This window comes from Schistocerca americana, chromosome 5 (assembly GCF_021461395.2).
Source record: "Schistocerca americana isolate TAMUIC-IGC-003095 chromosome 5, iqSchAmer2.1, whole genome shotgun sequence".
Taxonomy (NCBI): Eukaryota; Metazoa; Arthropoda; class Insecta; order Orthoptera; family Acrididae; genus Schistocerca; species Schistocerca americana.
The window spans coordinates 470,894,534-470,921,462 of record NC_060123.1 but is presented as its reverse complement, the minus strand read 5'-3'; the positions used below and the strand labels follow the sequence as shown (position 1 = coordinate 470,921,462).

The 26,929-nt window shown below is 37.6% G+C and overlaps 1 protein-coding gene across 7 annotated transcripts in view; it reads left to right on the top strand.

The window, feature by feature from the left end:
• The window catches only part of LOC124615613 (eukaryotic translation initiation factor 4E-binding protein Mextli-like), a 114,460-nt gene that overhangs the window by 33,738 nt on the left and 53,793 nt on the right, over positions 1 to 26,929 (top strand). For 5 of the 7 annotated variants that reach the window (XM_047143614.1, XM_047143615.1, XM_047143616.1 and 2 more), the window contains exons 4-9: positions 5,189 to 5,355; positions 5,435 to 5,648; positions 10,430 to 10,501; positions 17,881 to 17,941; positions 20,758 to 20,900; positions 25,927 to 26,051. In XM_047143614.1, the coding sequence (XP_046999570.1) occupies positions 5,189 to 5,355; positions 5,435 to 5,648; positions 10,430 to 10,501; positions 17,881 to 17,941; positions 20,758 to 20,900; positions 25,927 to 26,051 (782 nt within the window). The remainder of the gene's footprint in view (positions 1 to 5,188; positions 5,356 to 5,434; positions 5,649 to 10,429; positions 10,502 to 17,880; positions 17,942 to 20,757; positions 20,901 to 25,926; positions 26,052 to 26,929) is intronic. The other 2 variants (XM_047143613.1, XM_047143617.1) reach the window with 2 other exon arrangements.

Below are 26,929 nucleotides of genomic sequence, written 5' to 3'. Positions count from 1 at the left end.
CCTGTCCAAATTCCTCCAGAACCTTTTTCCTCATATGTTACACATGGTTCTACTCAGCCCAACAAGCCAGTTCCTCGATGTTGACCTCTACCTCTTAGGTGACTTTCTCAATACATCCATTCACATAAAATTTAAAAACTAGAAACAATATCACAATTAGAAAATTGCCACCCATTTCACACTATGAAGTCCCTTTCATACAGCCTAGCCACATGTGGTTGTCACATCTGCAGTGACAAGCTGTCCCTCCTCAGATATCCTGAGGGCCTCACAGAGGCCTACGCAAGACTGAATTTATCCTTTCCACCTTGTCAAAAACAGATCTTTCACCCATGTGTCTCCCCAGTCACCTACAATCTCCAACATTCACACTGACTAGCCACAGGGGGAGAATGCCCCCTAGTGACTCAGTACCACCCAGACTGGAGCAACTGATCACATTCTCCACATGAGTTTTGACTGCCTATTGTCACACTGTGAAATGAGAAATATCTTCCCTGCTCCTCCCGCAGTGAAATGGCCTTGTTTGTTGTTATTCAATTGTCCCAAGGGCCATACTGCTGTAATAGATCTAGGTGTAAGACCTGTCTCGTACATCTTTCCACTACTGCTTATTTCATTCTTAGCTGCAATTATCTCGTGGCATTCTACACGATGTGACCACTAATAAACTGTCTTCTACATGATTGACCAGTGCCAAACTGTGACCAAGAGACAGCTTGATGACCCAGTTGCCGAGTACGCCACACAAACCAGTGTGTTTGTCTTTGACTGTTTCACAGTCTGTGCCATGGATTGTTTTCATCACTACCAGCTTTTATGACTTGCTAGGTGGAAACCCTCCATGCAGCATATCCTTTATTCCTGTTACCCCCTCCCCCTGGTGTCAACCTTTGCTAGTTGGTGTTCCCATCTGCCTCCATCCTCTTTCCTGCTCCCAATCCATCCTCACACTCTACCCTCCTGCCCCCTGTGCACCTGCCTAGTTGCTTCCCTTCTCACTTCTCTCCTCTACATGCCCCCTCCTCCTTCTGCACTTCACCCCTTCAAATACACCCCCACAGGCAGCACTACAATATTTTCCCCACACGTATCCCTACCCAACTATCCCTTTCTGCCTCCACCTCTTCTGTGCTCTTACATCCCAGCCAAGATTGCTGCTCACTGTGGCCAATCCCTACTGCCCAGATAAGATACCGCTGGCTGTGGTGAGTAGCAATCTGTCATGTTTCGTACAAGGATTTTAAAATTTTGTGAGGTAACAGGACTAGTCCCTAAAATATAAGGACAAAGATTTTAACTGGCTAGCTCTTTCTCATTTTTGTAACAGTTGTCAGCAAGCCATGAACAGTTGCAAAAAAGTTTTAACTAGTTAAATTTTAATGCTTCATTTTTTAATACTCAGTCTCTTGACTAATACAGAATCTTTAAAGATTGATATATGTGCAAGAGTTAGTGAGTTTGTACCTTTGTGTAACCAACCAACCACAGGATTTAATATTTGTCAGAGGCTGGTTCTTTCCCTTTTTTTGTTGGTGATCATCCAGCTGCAATTTTAAGGCATCTCTCTCATTATTGGGTGTATCATTGAAAAATGTTTTATCCTGTGTATACTAGTGATGGTTTAATGAATGAATAAGGAAAATTTTTGTTGGTTTTTTAACTTCACTTGTCCAAATACAATTGTAGGTGTTAATAACCTAAGGCTGTGTGCTCCAAAATACTACCAACAAACCTGTTAATAATCCACTGGATCTAATGCTCATCATTCTTGTCCGGATGATAGATATGCTGGATGCAGTGATGTAAATGACAAGTGTGGCAGCAATTGAAATAAATTTAAGTTTGCAGATGCTTGTGTTATTTCTGTTACTTCGAAATTCATGATGCCAAAGTTGGCTATAATTTACAGGCTTTGGGAATCATATGAGGCACTGCCCAACTGAATTACAGTTTACTGGCCTTTTTAAATGTAATGGATGGTACATCTGCAGATCCATGTGCATTCTGTAGTTGCTCGTAGGAACTGTCAACACCACGATGAGTATCCTTGCTTTTTAGTGCAATCTGTCTTTGTTTGCGACATTAAAGATGTGTGCATGCCAAACATGGCTTCTGTGCCCCAAGCTACATACATTGCAGATTGTGACATTTTGTTAGTCAGTATTGGATTGGAGGTTGATCGTCTACACTTGGAAATCTCTATTCATTATTAGGGCATTAGGTGATGGCATCCCCTATTAACAAGATCACTAGTGTTGATTGGCTGTAGGGGTTTTGCACAAAAGGTACCCTCAGTAGTGTGTGAAAAGCACCATACGCACACACCTTAAATTATTTAATATGATGCATACGTCTAATTCAGTCCAATCAAAGATCTTGTCTTTCCTATCTCACCTTTGCCTGCCATTTTGACAGCTACCACAGCTGCTGGTGACACCAGTCACATGCCACACAGTACTTTCTATTCATGAGGGCAACAGATCAGAAGTGTTCCTTCAGTGTTGCACATGCCATTAATTCAGTTCTGCGTAAATGATGTCTATTGACATAGTAGCTTGTACCGTGGTCTTGTTTATGATATTTGTAATTTAGTTGACTTTAATTTCTGATATCTTATATTTTTCTGCCATTATTTCTAAGCTTCATTTTCTAAGCTTCTCATTTCCTACTCTTGCACCATTGGGTTGTCTTCTTTCCTGAAAATTATTCCCAAAGGCCCAACTCTGAAAATAAAATCAGCCTTCAAAACTTTGGGTTACTCTTAACCTCTGAGGTGTCAAGCCACTTGATGTTCTCCAGATTGGACATTGTGGAACCATGCTTGTAAGTGCTAGATCAGGGCTGGCCATGGTGTTTCAAAATTCATGCATGCAGTGTTCAGGCTGCGAGTATGCCGAGGCCATGCCTGGCCTGTCACTCAGGTTTGCTTGGTTCTTCTCCGAAGTACACGGAGCAACACATTTCATTTAGCATTGTGGTATGGCATTTTCCGGTCAGTGCAACTCTGAGTTTGGCGGAACTGTGGTGTCAGTGCTGCTTAACTTTTGCTATTTGTTCATGGTATGAAGGATGTTCACATATCCAGTGGCTGTTCGTGCAAAAAGAAGTTGTCTAGCGATCTATTGTCACAATCCTTTAAAATAAATGGGACTGACAGAAGAAAGGGATGAGAATTCTCAATTTGCATAAACGACAGGTACTGCTTATTTGCTACGAAATGATGTTACAGTACCATGCAGAGAGAATTTAAACATTTAGATGACAATGGAAGAGCAAAAAGTTACAAAGATCATCAGATGGGATTCATTGCTCTATACACCAGTAAGTACTTAGTACTAAATTTGCAGACACGGAGCACTTGAAAAAATTGGTGGTATAAATAAAAAAATCCCTAAAGTCACCCTCATTATTCCATTGTCAGTTGCAACACTTTTCAGTGGAACTGAACAAAGAGTATGGAACTTCGTATATTACTGCAAAATAAGTTAGTTAAGTCCATGCATATGCTTGGAACAAATTTTCAATTTAAAACTCACTATTGTCAAATTTATGAAGGAAAAAGAAGTACAGGAACATAAATTAGAACATCTGGAGCAGATTGCAGACTTCATGTTTTAAGTGGACTTAACTGCACACTGCCCACAGTAAAACATTGCAAGATAACTTCTATCCGATTTGGTGGGTATGCATTTAAAAAGAAAGTTGCGTTGCAAAATGGACACATTCTGACAAAGACAGGCCAGTTTCCTAAGCTCACTAGCATTACAGAAAGCGCGATGTGTGAAGAATTCATTGTGGCCTCGCAAGAATTAAAAGGATAGCCTTATAAAGGTTTTGAAGACACTGCCAGTCTTACACATCTCTTCTCAAGCTGTTTTCAAGACAGTTTGCAGTTTCAGATGAAAGTGCCCTACACATGTGCAGATGTAACTGATTGACCTGCAAGTAAATCCAGTTTCAGTGTCAAATTTTTTGATGTTAAAACTGTCCAAGACATCTACATTGCTTTCCTCAGGTAGATTTTCTAAGTCTACATAATGAGGTTGCAAAAGTGATACAATATTGTGATAGACGTATTTGTGTGAAAGGCCTTTTTTTCGATTAATTAACTAAATAAGTCGTGATTACTTGGCAGCTTCAGCACAAAACTCTGTTAATTGTCCGTATCTGTGAGTATGCGGATGGTTCCTACGAGATAAAAACTAAGTCTTCAGCACGCCAAAAATAATTAATACTAAAGGTTTGGGTTTGAATTTGGAAAGTTGACTTGGTGTGAAGATTGATGGCATGAAGGTAACTGGAAACTCACTGGACTAAATTTCTAACCTTGGATTGCAAATAAAGCAGCACGGACTGCAGTGGGAATGCCGAGAGCCTCAGCTGACAGAAAACAGAATGGCAGTTCTCCAGCAGGCCACAGCAAGCGGGCGCGGACCGCAGAGAGAACGCCTGCAACTGCCGGTGGAGGGAGAAGGCTACAGACATAAATACTGGACCAGGTCCACTCGAGGAGCAGTGTCAGGTCGCACCTGATAAAGGCTATGAGCTAAGTTACCTAAATATCGTGCAAGAATGATGCTGATATCCGCCAGAACACCGGACAACCCAAGATGTCTGCATTTTACATTTTTAAATTTGCTCAGTAATTTTTTTAAACATTGTAAAGCAAGTTCTTGCTGCCCCTGGAAGTCACTAGATAGGCAGTGTTCAACTGTAATTCAGTGCCATGAACTGGGTTAGCTGTCTGGGTATATTGATGTGTTGTAGGCAGCAGACAGCCAAGTTAAGTAAGTGTCGCTATAGGAAGAGAGTGGGATGATGCTGCTTCAAACTATGTAAATAGAAATACATATCCTGTAAAGGTAAAGTGTTTTCTTTGAGGTGCAAATGTTACACCACTAAATATGATATAAAAACAGAGCAATGTCTCGGAAATCACTGAAGGCTGTATGTGGATTAATAACAGAGGTGAGTACAAAGCAGTGAATGGTTATGTAAATCTGTAATGGAAACAGTGGCCATTTTTGGCGCAGATATGATTTTTCACAGTGAGTGAATTACCTGAATATGTTTTTTAGATGACTACCTATCTAATTGTGATGAAAATATTTCAGTATATCTTTCACCTCTCAGTTCACTTGTTGATGTCAACAGTGACAATTTTCTTTTTTGTTTCTTTTTCCAGATCAGTTGGATAGATGTTTTGTAGCTTTCAGGAACGGCTGTAAAGATGAGAAAGTTGACTATGTGTCTAGAATTCACCTGTTAGAAATAATAGAATTAAGAGCAAGAAACTGGGTGTCCAGTGACGATCTGAATAATTATTATCGTCCTAAACTGAGTGCTGTTGAAGTAAGTAGTGGTGGAACATATAATATATCAATGAGTGACGTTGACTCCTGAGTATATGCTTCATCTTGTTTTATGTTAGCAGGAAGTGCTGCCAGTACCTGATGCAACAGGACTCTCTCTTTCTCCAACAGCATTAGCCCAAGCAGTCATTACCCCAACTACACCTCAACCGTCATTGTTGAATCCAGGGGAAGTTATAAAAGCCTCGGGGAAATTTGCTAAACCAACAAAAATACCAGGAAAGAATTATTGCAAAGATGAGGTAGTTATAAGGAACTCGGATTCAGGAAAAGGTAAAGGTTTTTGTTTTTAGTTTAAATTGCTCTTCCTACATTATTTGTAAGCAGCAAATAAAGTCCAATAGTTCTGAGATCCATTAACTGTTATTGTGCGTTGTCACTTGCAAAGGAATTTTGAAATAGTTTCATTTGCATACATTAGACCTAGACATGAATGCAGTAAGCAGGTTAAAAGGGATGTAGCGTGCAGCAGTTACACAGAAATGAAGCCACTTGCACAGGATAGAGTAGGCTGGGGAGCTGCATCAAACCACTCAAACATCCGTGATGTATACATGCACATTGAAGTTATGGCGTGAATGGGAATTTAGATTGAGTAGGGAGGCGTGCTAGGGTATTCCTTGCACATGTATGAAACTACTGTGCCAGGGTGGTATAGTGGTTAGTGCCTCTGCCTAGTGAGCACGAGACCTGGGTTGAAATTGTGGCCGGGGTACAAATTTTCATTTGTTGCTTCAGTCTGCATATATACATCATGAAAGATGAGATTTTGTTTTTAAATGTCTGTCTTCTCATTTCCGAATTTTCAAAACCTACAATTGTAACATTTATGGGATTCAAACTTCTCCTTTCTTTATTATACAAGGAGTAATTAAATTCCCTTAACAGCCTTTGAGGAGAGGTTCCTTAGACCGAAACAAGAAAAAACTCTTGTAAATGTGGGTAGATCACATAACTAATGAGGAGGTATTGAATAGAATTGGGGAGAAGAGGAGTTTGTGGCACAACTTGACAAGAAGAAGGGACCAGTTGGTAGGACATGTTCTGAGGCATCAGGGGATCACAAATTTAGCTTTGGAGGGCAGCGTGGAGGGTAAAGATCGTAGATGGAGACGAAGAGATGAATACACTAAGCAGATTCAGAAGGATGTAGGTTGCAGTAAGTACTGGGAGATGAAAAAACTTGCACAGGATAGGGTAGCATGGAGAGCTGCATCAAACCAGTCTCAGGACTGAAGACCACAACAACAACAATGCATACCATAAGAGCTAAGAGCTCTTTCATCTTCCATACTATGAAATACATCTATTCCATTGCAAGATCTTCACTCTCCTTAAAGATTGAAACGAAAAAAAAAGAAAGAAAGAAAATTGTCTGGTAAACATGGAGAGTAAAATGTGTACATTAAGAGCTATGAGCACTTGTTCAGTAAATGAGATATTTCATGGTATCAAAGATGGAAAAAGTGCTCATAGTACTTAAGGCATGCATTTTAGAAACCATGTATCAATGTATACTAGACTTTTTTTTATATAATTTGGTGTACACAATCTGTCTTCAAAGGCTGTACAAGGGGATTTGGTTACACCTTGTATTTCTCTGAGAACTGCAGCTCCACTTTTCAGTATGTCAGTACTAAAATCTAAATCAGGAGTGATTTACTCCCTTTTTTGTAGAAATAATAAACAGCCAATCAGTTGCAAAATGGAAGGTTTATTAAAACCCCTTTTACCAAGGTCTCGCCGTTTGTAAAAATGTCTTCTTCAGATGGATATATTGACAGCTGGGTTCATGTGGCAGAGGTACGTTAAAATATAGCCGAAGGCGTTAGATATAAAATTTCACCTTCATAATAATTAAAATGTGCAGTGCACAAGCTGTATGTTGGTGAGGAAATACCAAATAACAAGTCATGTTGTGCATGTTTTAGTTGTTGTGGAGGCAAAATTTTATATTTGACTAACATCTTTCGGCTGTATTTTAACATATGTCTGCCACAACATTTAACTCAGTTTTCAATATTTCCGAAGAAGACGTCTATGAAATGTTGAAACCATAGTAAAAGGATTTTAATAAAGCTTCCATTTTGCAGCTGACTTACTGTTTATTATTTTACAAGACGATTTCTTCCTACATTTGCTGCTCCAGGCATGTATAAAATTGTGAAATTAATGAAGTTTTATTGCACACACATTAAGTTAGGCATCTGAATTGAGCAATAGCAAGGCTCATACTAAATTGACAATTTCAAAATAATATTTGTTGTTACTGTTTTTTCTCTAAAATTTTGTACAGATATAACACTCTCAGGTCCTCCTTGGTGCTCCGTGCTGTGTTGGTAGCTCCATGCAGCACCTGGTAGGCATTTGTGCTGTCAAACTCTCATCTGCTGCACACCAAGCAAAGAACACCTTAAAACAAACAATAATTCAAATATTTGAACATATATAAGATATCATCTACATATAAATGAGTTTTTGTCCATTTAATTATTGTTGAAATTATAATAAAATTATTTGTACACACACTTCCTCATTTATAGATAATGAGGGTACCGGAAATTTCATGTCCTCTGTTGCTCGACTTTACTGTCACAACCTCTGAAATACATTTTTCACAAACTGCTTCATACACAAGTACATAAAATTTTCCAAAATTACTTATAGTCCAATTGAAATTACTTGGTAGTTGAAGTGTGTCACTTTCTGCTACAGTGTTGCCACAGTTGTTGTAGGCTACTGCTCAGTTATAGGTGACCCACAAACATGATGGGTCACGTAACAAATGCTGTTAATGACTAGTGCAGAGCAATGTTGGAAGCAGCTGCTGCAAGGTATAATGGACAGATAAAGATGATGCTCTGTTGATAGTTGGTAATAAGTGATCAATGAGTGAACAGTGGCAAATGAGGCATTTTGTAGCCCTGAATTTAAGGCACCCTCTGATGCTCAATAGTTATTGCATAGTGCAGAGTATTGTGCAGTAATACTGTCTGTCTGAGAATGGAATTGACATATTGCGCAATATATTGAAAAAGACTGCGGAGCTTTAAAAATCATACATTGGGCAATACATAGTATAGTGTAAGGTTACTATTGTTCAATAAACGGAATTGCCTGCCAGATGGAGAGAGATTCAAATTGCTTGGAATGAATTTCCTCACAGAACCGCAAAAAGTGAATGACACAAGATTGTGTGTGATGTAGGAAGTATAGCAAAGAATCTTGTGGTACTTTGAGAAATGAAGTTACTGACTGTAAAGGAAACTGCAAATATTCAGTTATTCTCAATAGTAGAGGAAACTGAAGATCATGGTGTCATGACAGCAAGAGAAATGTTTATTTTACTTACAGCAGTTTGCAGTATTGGCAAATAAGATAAAGTCGGTTGTCACACTGTGGACATAAGATCATGTAAGCTTTCCATTAGTAATTGTGTTCTTTCATTTGCAACAGTTGTTACAGTAGAGAAGTACATAGAAAACAGTTCAAATGCATGGTAAATTACACACTTGTTTAATTTGTTAATTTGTCTTTATTGTGTTTTACAAATCTATGCTGTAGCAAATGAGCCCCGTGGCCCACAGAAATTTTTACAGGATTCTTTTCAAACTTCTTTCGTCTTGTCAGCATAATTCCTGGAGGTTTTGCAAGGCTAGGAACTCAGTTGCAATACAGACAAAGCCCACCTCATCTAGCACCGATAGATTTGCTGTGAAGGTCGAGTAGTACTGTGCTGTTCTAGGCCACACACTTTTGACAATGTATGGAAAATATTGAACTCGTGATGTTCCTCATAAACTAATTTCCTAACATAATCACGACTTTGTGATGTGCAATGCACTAATTCTGAGAAAACAACAATCAACAATTTGCTGTAGAACTAAAATCAAGATCGCTTTGTTCATGGCAAGGTGGAAGAATTTCAGTTTCCGCTCAAAAGCAAATTGATTTCTCGCTATCATTGGTTGCCTGAAACTATGCTCACACTGACTATTAGAGGTGCCACATTACCAGTAGACAAGCAGTCCTGGTTGTGTTTGCAGATTACAGGCAACACAAGGAAATTAAGTAAGAGCAAGTAAAAAGTCAATAAGATTTTCAAAATTATGCAGCAAAATATTGGAAATCAAATACATTTAAATAAATTATTTGAATAAAAATAATAATCAGTATGTTGAATAGGTTTTTTAAATTGCTGCAGTTAACAAGTTACGCCTTCCACATATATGGTATATACACCAAGCACTGTGCTAGGGCGCTATACTATGGATGATTGTTATATCTATTACTTTGGTGACACAGTTGCAATGATTAATTGCAGCCTTCAAAAATTCGGCTTCATGCAATGTGCAAAGCTGATCTCTGTGGTTTTAATATCTGTGTATGAGATGCTGAATTGCATCTTGGATGGAATGATCCAGTAGTGTTTGGGTCAGCTACTAAGTAATTTTGATTGGACTATAATTTATTTTTAATATAGCCTAATTATTGATTAAATAGATTGCTGTAGTATTTAACATATTTTGTTGAAGACAAAGAATAAGAAATTAATACATTGAAAACATTTTTGAAGTTTAAAGACAACATACACATGATAAAAAAAAGATCTTATACTTTTGTGAAGTTTCCTGCTCTGGAAATTTGAATTTCCAATATTTTTCAAAATGTGACTGTTTAGGAAGCTTAGTGATTGGTGTGCTTATCTGTAAACTGCTCTCCTTATCATACAAAGGGTAATTTACTGGAATTTTTTTCAGTATTAAGTGTTTGCTAGTAAACTACCACATTATATACTTTTTAATATTTTATATGTTTGACAGTATGTGTAACATGTGTTGGGTGCGTTCTGCAATAAGATTTGTTTCTCCTTTACGTTGACCTGTTTTTCTTTTTCTTTTTTTTTCTTTTCTTTTCTTTTTAGCGATGATTACTTTCTTAATGAAGTCACATAATTGAAAATGCAAGATCATAATTCATATAATGATTTTTTTAATAAGAAACTCGCTATGTTTTCATATGAAGTGTAAATGTGTTTTCATGGTTGTGTGTAGTGATGGGCATCAAAGGGCGCAGAGTCCACATGATAGAAGAGCTGAGTGAAACGATCATATCATTTCAGCGAGGTAAAACATACTCGCTTTTGAGTTTAAAGTTTGCAGCACTTAACTGTCTTCATGTAGCATGGAAATTCACTTGATAATTATTTAACAAGTGTGTTGCTGGTGAACTCATTTTCAACTAACAGTACTGTGCTCTTTGCTTGTATTGTATTGCCTGTAACTACATTGCCATGATTTACTACAGATACATCCAACTATGGAGAGCAGAAATATATGAATAATGTGTTGTTTGTATGTTTCTGAAATGCATAAATTTTTATAAAAATTCTCCTTATCGCATAACAAATGGAAATAGTATAGATGTTGTGTGACAGTTAATTTTAAAGTCTAGTAGTCGTTACATTGTCACTGTGATGTAATGTTCCATTTCAGGGTAGGTGTGTAACATTTGCAGGGTTTCCATATTAAGACTTCTGTTTAGTGGTTATCCTATCAAGCTACCATGCCAGCATGTGCTCTTTCAGTGAAGTATAGGCTGAATTTTATGCATGTCCCATATTTGCTAAACAAGTGTCTGTCTTTTCTAGATGCCTCATGGCCTCTAAGACTTGCCAAGAAAAATGAGAGTGCAACATTATTTGGCAACTGACTCTGAGATTGTTTCCAAATTATGCTCGCACTAGTATAAATAAATAAGTCCACTTCAACATACCATCAGTGAAATTAGCAAGCTGTCCAACTAAGAACAAATACAGCATTTAGTTGTAACATATCCTGCAAATATAATCTCACTTCATCATTATCTTTTTAAATTATTAAGTAGAGGGGTTCCATTTGTAAATTGGAATACAGTTGTTATGATTAAAATAATGAAGGGATAAAAGTAGACCTTCAGCAAAGGAAAGATATATTCACTGTACCACATATGAAAAGGCTACACACACACACACACACACACACACACACACACACACACACACACACATTGCATTTTAACATTCGTGCTTGGAAGCAGTTAGACTATAGCGTAAATTGCTTTTAACATTAAGCTAAATGCTTCCTAACAGAGCAATGTCTTTCTGTGATTTAAAATTGTTATAATAATAATAATAATAATAATAATAATAATGCTCTGAAAGATGTTAAATGATATATTGCAAGATTTAATTTAGTGCAAATGTTTACGTCAGATTCTTCGAAAAATTGTCAGTGCGTCCTTGATATTCACACTCTTTGAGTAGCTCAGCATGTCATAGTAGGTAATTAACTCTCTCACTGCCATAGACAAGCTCTTTACAGTCTGTGCTGAGGCTGCTTTTCTTATGGCTGTACTGCTCACCAAATGCTGGAGCTGGTGCTGAGAGAAGGTGTTCTGGCTGATCTACAAACTGTTGGGTGAAAAAAATTCAGTTTTTGCACATCTAACAGGACATCTTCACTTGATAAGGAATTGAATTTCTGTTTGTAATCCATAATACTTACTGTCCAGCATTCAATTAAGTATAACATTGTGCAAAATTTTAAAGATTTTGGAGAGGCAAAAACACATTGTGTACAAAATTTTATGTAAAACTGAGAGTTTAAGGATCTCATTGTATTCTTGGGTTACTGGGCTTTATATCTGAAGGATGCTAGTGTGTGATGCACCCATTCACATCCTTGCGCATCACGAATTATGTGGTCATAACTTGTCATATCTCATAAATGATTCAAGATATTGATATGGGGTTTTCAGCGAATGAAGTAACTCGACAGCAGCAGTGAGAGGTTGGCAGCTAAGGAAGCACTCGGGCATCCACAGCATTGTAGGAAAACATAAGTGGAGTGTCTATACCTATCCAATATACACCCACAGCTGCAAAAGAGTTAATATTTGTGTCAGTTCAAGATCATAAAATTTGCCTGATATTACAGGGTTGTTGACAAGCTAAAGTGATAAGATACAGTTGCACTATATAGAGGCAAAAGTTCTCATTGATGAGAAAATAAAACAGCAAGATACGAACTGTAACTTATTCTGTTATGGAAATTCAGCAAAGTTGACTTTGTCCTGTAAATAAGTCAACAAATGGTTGTCAAAAATGTGATAGTATGCCCATCAGTGCGCAACAGAGGCCCAGAGTTTAGTGTCCACTTTTGGCACTTAGACGCTCTTGCAAGTACAGCATCTGTTAGAGGTGGCCGATCCAGGGTGTCCCAAAATAATGTATACACCCTTTGGAACTGAATGTTTCATTAAAGCAGCTGGAAAACAAAAGTTTTTTGTGTGTCATTGGCTTCTGTATAGAAAAGTCTGTAACATACTTTTCTGTTTGCCAGAATACTTCAATCAAGGCAATGCCAGCTTCTTTCTTTCGTGCTTGCTTTGCCAATATATTGTTTCGTCTTCTCCGATCAAATCTTGGAAACCCATGTTGGATGCTGCTTTGTTATCAGATTCCTCTATAAAAAAAAGAAAAGATAAAAACAAATAAACATAACTAAATTGTAATTGTATTGTGTACAAACTAAAAGTTTGTGAATTATAAGCAACTGTCGTGCATTTCTTCAGTTTTCAAAATGGACTTGTATAGTTGTAGCTGCCCCATAACAAGAACTTCTTCAACGTGTTTGCAGAAAGATATTTCCCCCGCTGACCCATAATCAGGTTCGCCTTCTGGAGCTTCCAAAATCTCTTGTTTACTCAGCAAATGTGACATATTTGTAGCAGAATTACAACCACCTTCAGAATCTAACAAATACACACTCTAATCTCACAACAGCGCAACACACAATGTCTGTCAGTCACAACAGCAGCTCTTTCTTTTGAAGTAATTATAGAGAATAACAATGGAAGGCAGCACATGTCAAGGGACAGATAACAAGACATCCATACATTCTGTTCCCATGGTACTTGTCCACTTTTCAAGCAATAGGTAACTCACATGTTGTGAAAATTGCAGCCTGAGATATCATCAGACATGACCTGAGTTGGGCTCGGACGTGGCAGCCAAAGCATTAAAAGGGGTCTGGTGATATCCAAGTATTATCTGATAAAAAGTTGTGAAAATAACATTGTTTTTCCAAGCCAAACAAAGCCAAAATTGTCAGTTCAATTTGAACATGCAACAGCAGATAGGATGAAAGTGGACTACGCAATGAATGGAACATAAACTGTAGTTTTAGTTTAAGTGCATTCCGGAGAAATTTTTTCTGAAAAATTTATTTGTCCTGTTTCGCTTGCTTACTTGTAGGTAGTTTTCTGTTTTATACACACAAACAAGCTGGGGCTCCTGTCTTTCCCAGTAAACAAAATTGTAGTTTCTTTAGCTGTTATTTGCCGTGGACAGTGTTATACTTCAAAACACATACTGGCTACTGAATAAACTGGAATCAAAGAGTTACCTCATACAGAGGCTCAAAAGATGGAAACAGAGGACGGTACCATTATTGAAGATCCAGGGAATATAAAAGATCTCTGGAAAGAACATTTTAAGAAGCTGTTAAATGCTGAGGAGCGGGTACATGAGGAAACAACAAATAATGAAGAAATTGAGAGAAGTTGGGAAGCAGAATTAGGACAAATTACACGGGAAGAAATGGAAAAAGCTGTGAAGATGATGAATGGGGGGGAAAGCCCCAGGACCTGATGAAGTATCAGTGGACATGATAAGAGCAGCAGGTCCAGTGGGAATGCAGTGGCTGTATAGAGTACTATCAAGCGTGTGGAGAAATAGTAAAATACCTGACGACTGGAGAACAGGAGACATTGTCCCCATCTTCAAGAAAGGCAATAAAAGACTTTGTAAAAACTACAGAGGAATAACCCTCATGAGCCATACAGCCAAGATTTTTGAAAGAATTTTACTAAATCAAATAAGTGAAAAGATAGAAAAGGAGCTGAGTGAAGAACAGCATGGGTTTAGGAAAGGAAGGAGCACGATCGACCTGATATTTTCTATCCGTCAAGTGATGGAAAAAAGTTGGGAGTATAACAAGAGGGTGATAATGGTTTTTATAGACATAGAAAAGGCATATGACTCAGTTAACAGGGAAAGACTCTGGGACGAACTGAAGAAGATAGATATAGAAGATGGATACATTAATGTTATAAAGACAATGTACAGGGGCCACAATTGTAGAATTAGAACACCATTGGGGAACTCTGAATACTTCAAAATAAGACAAGGACTTAAGCAAGGAAGTATTCTATCTCCTGCGCTTTTTAATGTTGTGATGGAGGGAATGAATAGGGCAGTTAAAGATATAGTAAAAGAAAAAGACAAAAAGATGATTTTCGCAGGTGATATGGTAATATGGGGTGATAAAGAGGTAGATGTACAGTTACAGCTTGATGCGTGGAAGGAAATAATGAAAAGGTATGGATTAAAAATAAATAAAGATGAGAGTGAAGTAATGGTATTTGGAAGGGAGAAAGGAATCAACGGAAATATTACCTTGAATGGAGAACCCCTCAAAGTGGTAGAAAGTTTCACTTATTTAGGGAGTGAAATATCTAGGGATGGAAGAATAACTAACGAAATTAATAGGGGGATACAGAAGGGAGGCAATTTCTACCAAACAATAAAACATCTGATTTGGAATAATGAAGTTTCAGAAAGAGCAAAACTCCTTATGTATAAGAATTATTACATCCCTATTGTCACCTATGATGGAGAAACATGGACAATGACAGAAAGGGACTGGAGCAGACTGCAAGCAGGGGAAATTAAATTTCTCAGAGCAGTTAAGGGAAAAACAAGAATGGACAGAGTAAGGAATGTAGAGATTAGAAAGGACCTCAAACAAAAAAGTATGAGAGAAGAAATTGAAAGAAAGAGATTAAGATGGTATGGGCATGTTAAGAGGATGCATGGGCAGAGACTCCCCAAAATTATGGAAGAACTAAAGATGGATGGGAAAAGACCTAGAGGGCGCCCAAGAACACGGTGGAAAATGGGAGTGAGAATATCTGTTGAAAGGAGAGGTGTGACCTGGCAGCAAGTGGAGGAAGAAAACTGGTGGGAGGACCGAGCCAAATGGAGAGGACTCGTCAGCACCCAGACCCGGCAGTAGCTGGAGCGGGATTCGGATATAAATAGAAGCTCAAAAGTACTGACTGAAAGCCACAGCCCATACATTTCTGGATTTTGGTTTTTTGTTAACTGTCAGGCATTTACAGGTTGTTGTTGTTGTTGTTGTTTTGTTGAAGTTAAATGCTAGTCCTGGAGAAACTCGTGTAGATGACTTAAAAATGATTAAAGAATCAATTTTAGGCAGTGAGAACGCTTTTACTGATTGTGAAACACCTTTTCATTGCAAAATAGTCAAATTAAGATGAAAATATTGTTTTCTGTGTGACTTGCATGTTAATGTGAAGTGTGTGTCTGTAGCATGTCTTTTGCATTTCAATCTGATGCTGTTATTTGTATAAGAAAATGCGTAGAATTTTTGTCATAAGGTCATAATCTCGCTGCCAACCCACTTAACTCTTAGTATTTTGCTCTCTGACATCAGTTCCTAAATCAGGTTGCAGGTGACTTTCCTTAACATTAAAAATATTTTATAGTGTGACTGCTTCTTCTCCCATATACTGATCTCTAATTTTAGCCAGCATATAGGCCCTTGCAGAAATACTGATTTCTTAGCCACAAATCCAATAGCTGTGGGAAAAATTTACTTAAGACATAAAGAACTGCATGTGTGATAACTAAATTTATATTGTTTTGTTTTGGTGTTGAATGACAAATTGTAGCTCTTACTCTGTGTACTTGTAATGTAAGAGGTGAATCAAAAAGTTAGTTACACTTCCAAGTTAGGAACTTAATTAAACCACATTCACATAGGCAACATGCTGTGACAACATACAATGTAAGTTCTCTTTTCCACCTAGTCGGTCGTCAAGAGACAGTAAACATTTCTCGGAACGGGTAACCAGATTTTTGATTCTGACCAGCGCTGTGTAACCACCTGGATACAGCTGCTTTCACCTCCTCATTTCGGAATCACCACCTGGATACAGCTGCTTTCACCTCCTCATTTCGGAATCACCACCTGGATACAGCTGCTTTCACCTCCTCATTTCGGAATCATCGTCTACTGACATCCTCTTTCATCTTGCCAAGCACATAATAACTACATGGCACTAGGTCTGTTCTGTATGGAGGATATTGCCGTACCTCCTACTTGAAACGCTGCAGCAGTTCTGACTTTTGGTGGACTGAGTGTGATGTTGCATTGTTGTGCAACAAAATCACACTTGCACCCAATTTTTCCCACTGCTTTTCTTTAATTGCTTTATGCATCTGGTGCAATGTTTGACAATATGAAGCAGAACTGATGTTGTGCCTTGCAGCATAAATTCCATTTGCACCACACCCTCCATGTCGAAGTACACAGTGGCCTTCACCTTTCCTGCTGAATGTTGGATCTTGGCCTTCTTTTTTTGTGGTGATGTGGTGTGCACTCATCGCATTAATGTTCTGTTTGTTTCGGAGATGAAGTGGTAGACCCACATTTCATCCCCTGTGATGAGTAATCACAGAACACACCATTGCAAAAATTCCAGTGATTATTGGAAACATTGTCCCTTGTGAGCAGCCATGGGCTCCATCTGGCTCACAGTTTGATATCAAAGGTGTTGGTGAACAATGGACAACACAATACCATAGGAAATATTCAGCATGCTGGCAATTTCCTGGAGTGTTACGCACTGATCCTTTCTAATGATCACATCCACACAATCAACATTAGCAACGTACTGGAAGTTGCAGACATGCCATCACGATACTTGTCAAATTTCTTACTCAATTCACAGTACATGGGTAAGAGATTGCATGCTGACCATGTACAGCAGTGATATCACAGTGAATGTCTGTGCAATTCAGCCATTTAGCCCATAGAAATCTGATCATTGTTCACTCCAGTTTTGAGTGAACATCCAGTTGATGCGCCATTGAGCCTAGCCCACCCTGCATGCAGAACGTGATGGGATTGTCCTATTGGACGTGTCAGCAGATATTGTCACATGCTACACATTGGCCACGGTCACAACACACAGCATGCTATCGCGACGGGCTATTGTAACTTACTTTCGGATTTGCCCTCATAAGTAATTAAATTTACTGTAATGTTTCAAGATCTTCATTATTTACTTTCCAATTTGAGTTTTGTAAGGCCATTTGTGTTGTGTGACATAGTTATGATGATAGATTGAAACTAGTGCATTCTCACGTGGATTCCCTGCAAAAAGAAATTCAGTAAAGTTTGTAAAGGCCATATAATAAATACATTAAATACACTAGGTAGTAAGTGCAAAATATGAAAATTCGAAATAAATATTTACACTACATCCACCTGACACAGATAATTTAACCTGCAATAATACTGTCAGTACGAAATTGACTAATTGGTATGACCTCTGAGTGGGCTGTATATTAATATACTACTTTTATCGGTTTCAGTTAATCCTGGTGCAAAGGAGAGGCTGGTGCAGATAACTGGTCCCAATGAAGAAAAAATAAAGTTAGTGAACTCTTTCAGTTCATGTCAAAATAGTTACTGATAATTATAGTTCAAATAATAATTTAAGAGAAGTGAAATTCATACTGAACAACAAAAGAAAAATGATGTTACGTGATTGCTTGTACATCTGTGAACATTTTGGGAGATGGAAGGTGATCTTCATTGCGGTTATTTTGATGGCTGATGCATGTTGGACATATATATATATAATCAAGATTCATATTTGCAGAATTTACTGTTGTGTGCTCCTTTACACGAAGCATCGTGTAGATTGTTCCTTAAATTTTAATTTAAAGAAACTATAGTAGTTTGTTGTCTTTGAGTTCTTGATGTTGCTATCACTAATTTGCTGTATGTTGCATGCGTTTTCGATAATTCCAGCTACAGCATTGCTGCAGAACTCATGCAGGGGAGGGTTACAGGCCTTGGAGTACTTTATGCTGAACTGGCATATTTAAATGCCATCCATGTTCCAGCTTACCAAAAGCTCATGAATATTTTTTAAACCCATTGTGAATGATAAAAATGAAATTTATTTCCTCATTCCACAAGAACTCCTACAGAATCATATTTAAATAATGGTGGTACTGTAAACTATTTTTTAAATCAGAGTTTTCCTTAAATGTGAATCTTGAGTAATTAGTTCATAATGCTGATTTTTTTTCCTGTTGGGCACTGTCGACAAATGGAACCTGCAAAATATGAGGCAGCGTTGTACAGTGTTGTACTACCTTGAAATTATGTGTTTTGAGTATTTATTGTGTGTGTGTGTGTGTGTGTGTGTGTGTGTGTGTGTGTGTGTGTGTAAAAATCTACAATTAAGACATCATATGGCATTCTTGGGAAACTTTGCTGCATAACACTTTAAACTTTAAACAACTCGTCATTTCTCCAAAAGAACTTTCTTCACCTGGACATAATAGCATTCTACACTATGGGAAACAGTGTGGGCTTCATCCATGAGGTAAGACATCTGAAAGGTGCTCCATCCCCAGATTGAATCCACCTGGATGTTTCAGGTTTTCCATGTCCCACTAGGTGAACACCAGTCCCACTTCAGTTACATGATTTGCAAACATTCAGGAAACTTCCTCTGACTTCAGCATCAGTAACACTAATGCACACAGTTAGGGTACACACATTCTGTCCCAGAGAGTTAACAGATTGGTGAGAGGAAGGGTATCCCATAACACCACGCCAATGCAGGACAAAGACTACGATTTCAACGAGTGCAGTGTTTGAGCTGAACACTTAAAATCATTTCTTGCAAAACTTAGGCTTACTGAACAATTGTAAAATTTACTACTCCACAAAAGTTGTTAGATATTATTAAGGAAGGTAATGACTTTTCGTTTCAATAAAAGAGGATATTTGGATTATTGCGGCACTTGGAATAGGACCCTGTCTAGATAAATGACTGTGTTTGCCCAGAACAAGTTTTAAAAATGACAAATGTATTATTAATTGATGAAATACGTAACTGCCCCATGGAATTAAACAGCTCTCAACTGATTCTGAGAGATGAATGTGGTGGCAATGTTGATCTCCTGGGGCTATTAAAAAAAAAGGCAGCAAAAATATCCATGGGTCTTTCTGTATAACAAGCTCTGAAAATTCTCTACTTGATGTCGTATTTTTGCATTTCAGAGTTAACTAATGAGTGCGATGAATAATAAGCCCAATTTCTTCCACATCTGAGGCTATATAAAATAATTTTGCTGCCCTTGCCTTATTCAGTTAACAAGACGCAAGCACTTTGCCTGGTAACCTCCGACTAATTCGTGCCACAAAGGAGCGTTGCATCTTTTCTATCCACCGAGCCTTTTTGTTGTAGGGGGACTTCCCTACGTGTTTTACATAATAACAAACCTGCTTTTCCTGTGCATGAACCAGTATTACAAGTAAAGTTGTAACATTTCCATTCTTACAGAACATCACTTTTAAAATTACATCCATAGATTAATTACATTGAGATGAATAATGTATAAAAAATTGCATAGATGTTGCATCAAAGAGCTTTGGGATACAGAAGTCACATTAAGCAAAAGCAGACAAAGAAGTTAACAATGTAAGAAGAGACAGATTGCTGCTTACTGCAAAGAAGACACGTTAAGTTGCAGACATTCGCAATTCAGACACTTGCATAAAGCTTTCAGCCACAGCCTTCATCAGAGAGAGAGAGAGAGAGAGAGAGAGAGAGAGAGAGAGAGAGAGAGAGAGTAGCACACCTCAGGCACATATGACCACAAACTCCAGCTTCTTGGGCCAGAAAGTCTTCTGTAGTTTCCATTGTTTGATTTAGACAAAGAAGTTAGGTATGACAAATACAGGTAAAATCAATAATAGTGTTAAAATTTGCATTTAGTAGTTGCCTGGACATCTTGTTCTTTTCGGCCTTTGAACTATTTATGGGGCCAAAGATGTGACATGCAAAGAAAATGAACTTAACAAACAGCCAAAGTTATAGGGGATTGTTATAGCTGCCTGAGCAGTAATGAATTCAGTCCATAATGATAAAAGATTGTAATTTACAAGATTTTAATAGTGATTGGAAATTTAATTCTTAAGATTTAGTTCAATTGGAAAAGTATGGCTTTGAATTTTGGAACACTGTTTTGTGATGATTGCAACCTTTTAAGAACTGAGTGGGTAATATGTTATTAATTTGTAACAGAACTTAACTATGCAATATGAAAATGTTTTCGAAAAAACCATTTGACTGTCAGAAATTGCATTTAAAGGTAAAATTTACGATTGTGTATGTATGTAAATGATTTTATTTTTCAAGATAAATCCATAAGTTTTCTGTTTCACAGTTACGCAAAGCATTTAATAGAGGACACAATAAGACGCAATGCCTCACCAGTACGTCTCGAGCATGAAAAAGAAAGGGTTGGTGATTCAAGTAGCAGCTTAAATAGTAGTGCATCAGATGAAAGCAATAGACTTTCCACTCTTGGTAAGAATTGTTTCACTAAGTTCATATTTATGACCCATTTGAGCATATAATTATCCTCACACGCTAAGCTACAGGCAGTAATTTAAGATCCGTTTAAGACTTACATTTGACTGTGTATTGTTACAATAGAAATTTCCAGTTACAAACAACCAACAAAAAATGGCTACTGGCTATCAGTCACCTGTAGGTGAGTGGAAGGTTGTGGTAGACCACTTGAAAATGGGAAAAATTGCATAACAAAAATTTGATTTGCCACTTGACTGTATATTAAAATATCCTGAACGATTGATTCTTCTTGTGAATCATTTCTAATGCTTTAGTATTTTTGTTCCACCTCCTTTTCCTTGAGAAATTGCAGTTGGTAGATTAACGTGTTTTAAAAGATTAATTTTCTTTTGGATAGTTGATAAAAACTTAGAATTCTATATCAGTTTGTTAAAGACCATCTTTGTGAAGGCAATCAATGTGCTCGGTGTTTTGATGCCTCAATGCAGTGTCCTCAAGAGAAAGTCAGCTGAAATGCGCTCCTGTAATAGCTCAAACACCTTCAGCTTTGTGTTCAGACAGTTGACAATGCTGTTACTCAACGTTGCTGGGATGTCAATAGCTGGTTATACACTTAGAAGTCAGATATGATGGGAATGTAATTCAATCCTAGTGTTGCACTGATCTGCGAGCTTGCACAATAGCCAAAGTTTTGGTCCTAAACACCAGCGTGTTCTGAGGTAGGGGAAATGACCATTCTTCTTAGAGATTGAGAGACCGATACAAAAGAAGGTGCCATCTACATGTAGTTGACCAGTTACTTTCAATTTGCCAGGGAATATTTAAGTTTCATCTGGTCTCTGCATTTGTATGGTTGTCAGGAATATGTTCACTAATGTCTGATGTTTCAAGTTTGGATAGCAGTTGGTTGCTACAAAAAGCAAGTATCTGACAGACATTGCAAAGAGCTGGTTTCAGTAATTGGGTAGTAAGAAAGCATCCTGTGAAATAGCAGTTACTATTCAACAGTACTTCCTTGTTTCAGTAGAGAGATGACTGGTTCAGGGAATCTTCTGTTACTCAGCTTTCTAAACAATTGGGGCACCCGAGTTTGGATCTGCAACTTGTATTCATCAATCAACAACTGACACACTGCTGAGAGGTCACACAAAGTATGGGACAATGCATGGAGAATGTTCATTGCTACTTGAAACCCTATAAGATGGTACCTGCTGTCAATGTACCATGGCGTCTGAGTTGTAGTAGTCAAGGTTACTGATGTCATATGGTCTTCCAACATTGTCAGTTGAGCAATGTGCTATAAATATTTGTGAATAAATGTTTCTGCTCTGGGTGTGCCAGATGACATTGATATCTCAACAATCCAGTATTGTAACAGCACAACCAGTTATACGACTAGTCCCCTATCTGTGACAAGTATCTGGGATTATGGGAGCACAAAACTTCTGTATGAATAAAAGAATTTATACATTTTCATGTGCACTTAAGATGACAAAGAAGACTTGTGGGAAAGCTATGCTGAGTGAATGCACCAAAGACGTGCTGTTTATGTTACATAAGTAATGGATGCCCACTGCTCCTTTTGTGAACAAATTGTAGTGCAAGACAGTAGGTAGCTGTGTTCCAGCCATGATTAGTCACATTTCAGTATATTTGTCCCGAGATTTGCTGTTTCAAAATCATACAGCAATTGATGTAAGATGTGGTGGCCCAACCAGGCTCTTTTTTGTCGCTTGAGTGTGGGCAAAGCGATTTGTGTGACCCATATTGTTTGCAGAATGCTTGTATACCACATTTCATTGAGGATACATACCAGATGTTGTAATACCTTCAGTGGCAAAGCTGTGATTATTGGCTAACTAACATTTCTAACTCCTGAGGCAGTGCCAGAGGTTTGATTGATTCCTTCCTTTCAGTGGGGGGATGTAGTAAATGGTTGGCCAACATTGACAAAAATTTTTGTACACTGTTCCTAGTCATGCAGTTGTCAATAAACTATGAACCTTTAAGCTTTTTGTCACAGATTCAGTTACAGATGCAGTATTTGCAGAGGAATTCTGTAGAGGAGGGATAAGTTAGTAGTAAATATTAACACTGTGGCTTCTTATTCTGTGATGCTAAGATCTTTGTAATGTCCATTTAAGAATTAAGAGCTTCATGTTGGTAATTGTTGCCATTGATTTAACCCTTTCACATACATGGGACACATTTGTCCCACATATAAATCACCTTACTAATTGGACTGTAATCACAGTTGATGTGCTGCAGATGCTCTACTTGAAACAGAGACATTTGTTTTCTTTAATTCGTACATCTTCGGTGGCTACAATTACTATAACTACCATTAGTCGTCGGTTATTTTTGGTGGTTCTCACTTCGAGCAGACACACAAATTTATTCACTTATTGTGTGCGTATTGTGTTCCCTGCCTTACTGTCATAGCTGGAAAGTATATTCAATAAGTTTCTCTTTTACTTTAGACCATTCATTTAGAAAATGGCTGTGTTTCATCAGTGGAAATCTTTATTTTCATTCTTTGGGTCATAGTTGTCCCAATGTACCACAATGGTAATTTGTGTACTTGTTTTTGAATGTCATGAAATCGTTACTATTACGTAAAAAAAAAAAAATGAGCAGAACGCTATGTAAAATTCGGTTGAAAATTAATTATCTTTCATTTTATTAAATAAGCAGAAAAAATTTGTGCTGGTATAATTTCAAATCTGATTTTAGATCATGTGCTCCAGAAAAAGAGAATTTTTCATCACTGATGAAAGTGTTATGCAGATTTTGGAGGCTTGCAGTAGTGATGACGAAGATAATCTGTTACTGGATGAAGAAGATAAAATTTTTCTTGAAGGAGGTATGGAAGATGAAAGAGAACATGTTATTATAGAGGATCCTGAAAAAGAAATAGGTAGCCCACCTAGCAAAAGAAGGCATACAGACGAAATATCAGAACCAAATGCTCAGGTACCTGATTCCCTTCCAGATTTACCAGAATTTAAATGGTCCAGAACTTACCAACCAAGACAGTTCAGTAATAACATGAATCAAGAATTTGTGAAAGTGCTTTTGTTTAGTGTCAGTGAAAATCGTGAAATGCCACAGCCATTTGAAATTTTTTCTTCCACTATTGGCCTAAAAGATTTGGTGCATGATATATTAATTCCTGAAAGTATTTGGTATGCAGAACAATCAGGCAATGCATTCAGCACAAATGAAGATGAAATCAAGGCATTTCTTGGTATGAACCTGGTAATGGGGTACCATATTTTGCCTGCATTTAGAAGCTACTGGGCAACTGAACCCGATTTAGGTGTTCCTTATATAGCTCAGATTATGCCACTACATTGGTTTGAAGAGATTCGAAAGTACTTACATTTTTCCAATAATGCAGAACAGTCAATAAAGGAAGACCGCACATACAAAGTGAGACCTGTACTTACCCATTTGAACAAAAACTTCCAGGAATCTCTTAGTGCAACTAGGGCTCAATCTGTAGATGAGCATATGATCAGATTCAAAGGACATAATATTATGCGACAGTATGTCAAAAATAAGCCAGTCAAATGGGGTTTCAAAATGAGGTGCAGATGTGATTCGGAAACTGGCTACCTATTTGAGTGTGATTTATACACTGGGCAAAAAAAAAAAAACAAAAAACAACAACAACAACAAACCTCAGGTCCTGAAGTAGGGCTTGGTGAGTCAGTAGTTCTTCAACTGACAAAATCACTATCTGGACTGGGATGTGAAATTTACACAGATAACTTTTTTAACTCTGCAGCTTTGCAGTATTACCTTGGTTTACAAAATATCAGATCATGTGGAACAGTGCGCACCAATCATGAAAACATCCCAAAGACATTCCCTCCAGACACAGAAATGAAAAGAGGTGATTCATACAGTCTCAGTAGCAATGGTCTGACAATCCTCAAATGGGTGGATAACAAGCCAGTTTCTCTACTGACTAATTTTATTTCCCCAATACCATGTACGACAGTGAAGAGGCGTCAGTCTGGTTCTTCTGAAAAGATCAATGTTCAGTGTCCTCTTATGATAAGAAAGTACAAGAAGTGAGTGGGAGGGGTGGACCTTATGGACCAGAAGAAAGTGACTTATGAGATCGACAGGAAGGCAAAGATTAAGTATTACCTGAGAATTTTCTTTGATCTTCTTGACATTAGTGTAAACAATGCGTATGTAATATATTCAAAATTGTCAGAAGAATCAGGATTCAAATCAACTCTATCATCCCTAGAGTTCGGACAATGCATTGCAAGAAATCTAATTGGAAATTATTCAAGGCGACAAAGGAATTTATCAGTAGTAGTGAAAACTTCAAGAAGGTTGCAGACAAGTTGCAATCCAAAGAGTCCAGAGCACTGAATGATAAAATCAGACATAAGGTAGAGATGTGTTCATTGTGCTTCAAAGTGTGTTGAAAATCACACTTACAATATTTGTGAACAGTGTGGTCTTAATTTGTGCTTTACTTCAAGCAGAAACTGTTTTGCAGGATTTCGCATCAAACAGACAACATACACACAGCCTATGTAATTTTTCGATGTATTAAGTGTAATGTGTTCTGTAACTGTCCTTTAAGGACCATAGGGACAAATACGTCCCAGCTTTTTTTTCTTTTAGCAGTACAAATAAAAATGTTTGAAATAATAACATATTTTGTTTATAAAACCTCCAGTTACCACATAGATACAAAAATTTTAATCACTAGCACTTTAGTTTTCTTGTGTACCTGAAAGGGTTAAAAGAGATTTAAGTGAAACAAATTTGAGTAGAAATTGGGATCAGTTTAAGTGTCTCATCTGACCCTGTGTTGAGTACATTATTAATATAAGATATTGAGATTTTCAGTTTGATGTGTAATTAAATTTGCACACTGTTTTTAGAAATAGGTGGCTAATTTTAACCTCAACACTGTTAATTTAGTGCAGAGAGTACATTCATCTGTAATTTTAATAACTATTTTAACATATGCATGTTGTTCCGCTTCCAGGTGGAGGACGAAGTAAACTTTTACATAGCTTCTCCACCAGTGATGCAACTCTGGAATATAAGTACACGGTGACTGTTGATGATCATACAATCAAGATAACTGGTGCAAATTTGGATCTAGTGCTGGTAAGAATAAATAGATGTGTTTGAGTTAGAATTTGCTAGTGATTGCATGCTTAATGTATTTTATGGTCTCTACCAGTCCTTATTTCAGGAATACATCTTCAGTTTTCTCTTTGATCAACTCTCTTGAGCTTATTCTCCTGACTTAAGAAAAAAAAGGAAACACTATTGGCATTCTCCAACAGTTTTTATAGACTGACTAACTGGTTTTGAGCTGCTTCAGCAATCAGGTATTACTGACTGAGGTCAAACTTAATTTAACGGAGAGTAAATGGATAATTGTGTTGGTTTGAACTTGAGCAAGTGTTCTGTGTTGTATCCTTACTGATTTCTTATGTGTCCAGTAATATTATCTTTCTCCCTATCTTTCGTGTATGATGAATGTCATGTTGTGCCTCAGATGCAGGGTTTTCCATTAGGTCTTGGCAAGGCTGAATATTTCTTTTGTAGTATCCAACTTTTCATGTGTTCAGACAGTATGATTGCCACATCTTTAGATGACTGATCTACATACAGTTTTCCACAGTGTTTGCAGATCTTATACGTCATTTTATGCCAAATACTCAATAATATTTGAACTGTTGAATTAAATGTTGACTTCGTTATTATTCTCATAGACAGCGGGACTTATTTGCATGAGGTGCGGAGGTGGGGGGGGGGGGGGGGGGGGAGGGGGTGGAGTCTTCCGTAATTTTTGTAATTGTTACCACAATTAATCCTCAATGTGCCACTGGTACTGAGAGTGCCACCTGTCAGCCACTTTCCTGCCTCCAGAGGTTTCCTTGTGCCTTTCTGGCTATGTGCACCTTTACCACATCACAGTACAATTCTTCCCTCCCCTACCATGTATGTCTGGCCAGACAACTGCCCATTTTTGCTGT